General features: G+C 31.0%; 1 protein-coding gene across 1 annotated transcript; it reads right to left on the bottom strand.

Annotated features, from left to right (window-relative positions):
- Positions 1-436: 436 nt before the first annotated feature.
- On the bottom strand, positions 437-1,470 carry LOC127092372 (zinc finger protein ZAT10). The gene has a single exon (XM_051031231.1). The coding sequence runs from the start codon at positions 1,353-1,355 to the stop codon at positions 633-635; it is 723 nt and encodes a 240-aa protein (XP_050887188.1). The 5' UTR covers positions 1,356-1,470; the 3' UTR covers positions 437-632.
- Between the last annotated feature and the right edge of the window lie 1,812 nt (positions 1,471-3,282).

Raw genomic sequence — 3,282 nt, 5'->3', positions numbered from 1 at the left:
GGCAGGTGCCCTAGCCAATTCAATTGGCGCCTCCTTGCAATTTTTAAGAGGGGGCGCCAATCCAATTGGCGCCTCCCTCTAAAAGTGGGGTATATTGGAATTTTTTTTGAAAAGTGGATTATTTTGGGAATTTATTCGAAAAAGTGGGTTAATTAGGTAAAAAATCCTACTTAAGTGACTTAATTTAGTTTATAATTTTGTATATGTTTATATAGCTTTTAAATGAGTGAAGTGAAGTAGAAGTGTCGTACTAACAAAAAAGGTGAAGTACAACTGTGCAATATTGCAACGGTAAAAAACCGCAACACGCAGAAACAGAACCATGATCAAACAGAAACACTCCAACCAAATCACGCGACTCTGCTCCACATTTTCATGTCATTCTACACACTAACCACTCAAACCAGTAATCATATATTTTCACGAAGTTAAGAAATACTCAATAAATAAATTGAATTGCCACCATGAAACTCAAAAGTAAAGTACAATCTCAAATAAGAAAAAACAGAACCAAGAAAAAAAATTCCCCCAACCCAAACTACTATGCACAAATTTTTTCAAATAATTAAACAAAACATGCCAACTAATTAATCTTATACTAAATCTAAATCTCAAATATTTAAACTAATGATTCATTGGTGATTAGGAATTTCAATCTTGGGCACCATGAAAACACGAGGCTTCTTCTTCATCATCATCATCATCACAGGGTGAGGACTTTCAACCTCGTCTTCTCCGACCTTATTATCACCAAACTCCGGAAAAGCCGGGATGTTCAGATCGAAATCGCGGTGACTTTGACTATGACTAGCAGTATGTGTGGACCCCACACCTTCTGAGTTAGTTACCGCCGCAGCACCGCCAATACCGCCTTCGTAGTGACAACGTTTGTGTCCACCCAAAGCCTGTCCTGTAGGAAACGACTTATGACAAATCGAACATTCATGAGATCTAACACCGCCACCGCTTACAACGGCGGCGTTAGCAGAACTTGATGTAGTTGAATGGTCATCACCACCGCCGGTGGAGTTTTTCCGGTGACTGGCTTTATGTCCACCAAGTGCTTGATAAGAAGAGAACTCTTTGTTGCAAACAGAACATTTGTAGCTCAGCTTGTCAGCGATTGTTGTTGTTGTTGTCGGTGATGGTTTGAAACTGAGGCGGTTGTTGGAGGTGGTGGTTCCGCGAGCTAGCATGATGAGACAGAGAGCGAGATATTCGTCTTCAGTGCATGAACGTGAACGCTTAGAACGTTTTCGTTTGGTCCATGGTTCAGAGTGATGAAGAGATGGTTGATTGAAGGTGAATTTTGGGGTAGTAGTAGTGGTGGGTGAGTTAAGTGCTTCTAGAGCCATGTTGTTATATTGAAAAAGAGAAAGAGATAGGTATTGAAATTGTTTGAGTGAAAAGTGATTGTGTGTGAAGAGGTTTTATAAGGAGGTGAAAATTGGAGGGGAAGTTGCGTGACAAGTGGTGAGCAAGTAAGCGCGGTGGGCAAGCTAATATATGAATATTTATTTATTTATTTATTTATAATAATAGAATCTGAATAATACAGGTGGATATTATAGTGGAGCACGTTTTATAGTTGTGGAGAGTTTCTTGGTTGGCAAGTCGGTCAATTAAAGTGTAACACTCGGACTCAAGTTTTTTTCTTCTTACTATTCTGCTCATTAGTGTAATTCTTTAGAGTTGATTATAATAATTTGAGATTATTTAAAATTTAAGATTAAAAATAGTTTATATACACGAGAGTAACAATTCACAATTTAATAAGACGTTTTTTTAAATAATAATATTATGATTTCTAGATAGAATTAATAATATTTAGTAACTTAAATACGATCAAAATGTCACTTAATTTAATTGAGGGTAATATTTGAGAATCCAAATTAAAAATAGTTTATATATGATATTTATATTCCTCAATTTAATTAGACTCACACATAAAATTAGTGCTTTAAAATTCGACTCAAATTTATTAATTGGACCGATTAGATCGAAAGTCGGAGAGTAGAGTTGTTAGATAAGATCATAAAATTGTTATTATAATTGATTATGTAAAAATCGATATGACCTAATGATCATCATCAAATCAATGATCGGGTAGATTTTTTTAATCGTATGGTTGAATTTTATAGGTTTATTCTTTAAATTCGTCAAAACAAAATCATTTTGTGTGAGAAATTAAAAAAAATTAAAAATTAAAAAAAGAAACCTCGTTTCTCGTATTTAATTTTTTTTTTGAAAATATTATATTATATTATTATAATTTATTTAAATTTATGTTTTTGTCGACAATTTTTATAATTTACTGTATTTTATAATTGTGATATATTAATTTCTAAAAATATTTAAAACTTGTTACATTTGAAAGTTAGAATATTATTTAAAATTGTTATTCGATTTATTTAAATAATTTTTTTTATAATTTTAAATAAGAAATTTATGCTAAATTTTGTATGTTTTAAAAAATTTATATTTTTAATTTATATAAATTAAATTACTGGTCTAACATATAATTTATTGATCTGATTAATAATCTAATTATTTTATAATTTAATCGAGTTGATGATCGATTTTATTTAAAATAGATAATATCTTATAAGTGAGAGTGCAGATTCGAGATTGACATAAATAATAGTTATAAATTATTTCTATAAAATTAATTGAATAATTATGTACTTAATCTTTTTATAAATCAATTATAATTTATTTGTTTAATAAATTTTATTTTTGTTTATAATAGTAACAACTAGAAGTTGTATGTAATAAAACAAATAAAAGAGTATAGAGGAAGTAACATGTAACAAACATGATTCAAGATTTTTTTTTGGGAAAAAAAGCCATATGGCACTGACATTGAGAAAAGTGGAGAAGTGACTAAGAGAGTTCTACTAGTACTACAAGTTGAGATTAAGCGAGTGAAATAAGAAGGAAGACTAGTTCTAAATTCCAAGAGAAGTTTCTAGTCAAAATTCTCAACAATTTCAGTAAAGTACAAAGGAAAGAAAGGTTCTGATTTTTGTTTTTTATATAATTTAAAGGAGTCTGAGAGAAGTGAAATGAATGCGGTCACAGATAAGGATCTCGTTGCCACAGCAGCCGGCACGCTAGTACTATCAACTAACTAACAATGCAATTCACTCAACGACTTTTCTTTTTCAACATTTTTAGGGACCGACTCTTAAAAATAACAATACTATATCTATATCCTATGAATTTAAAATTCTAAAATCATATTCATATTTATGATGCGTTTGAGCTGTGTTTTGATGATTT

The sequence above is a fragment of the Lathyrus oleraceus genome, chromosome 6 (assembly GCF_024323335.1).
Source record: "Lathyrus oleraceus cultivar Zhongwan6 chromosome 6, CAAS_Psat_ZW6_1.0, whole genome shotgun sequence".
Taxonomy (NCBI): Eukaryota; Viridiplantae; Streptophyta; class Magnoliopsida; order Fabales; family Fabaceae; genus Lathyrus; species Lathyrus oleraceus.
The sequence above is the reverse complement of the archived record's forward strand: the minus strand, read 5'-3'. Positions and strand labels throughout refer to the sequence as shown.

Excerpts from the sequence above, each read along its gene's own strand:
- LOC127092372 (XM_051031231.1), bottom strand. The coding sequence starts at position 1,355 with ATGGCTCTAGAAGCACTTAACTCACCCACCACTACTACTACCCCAAAA.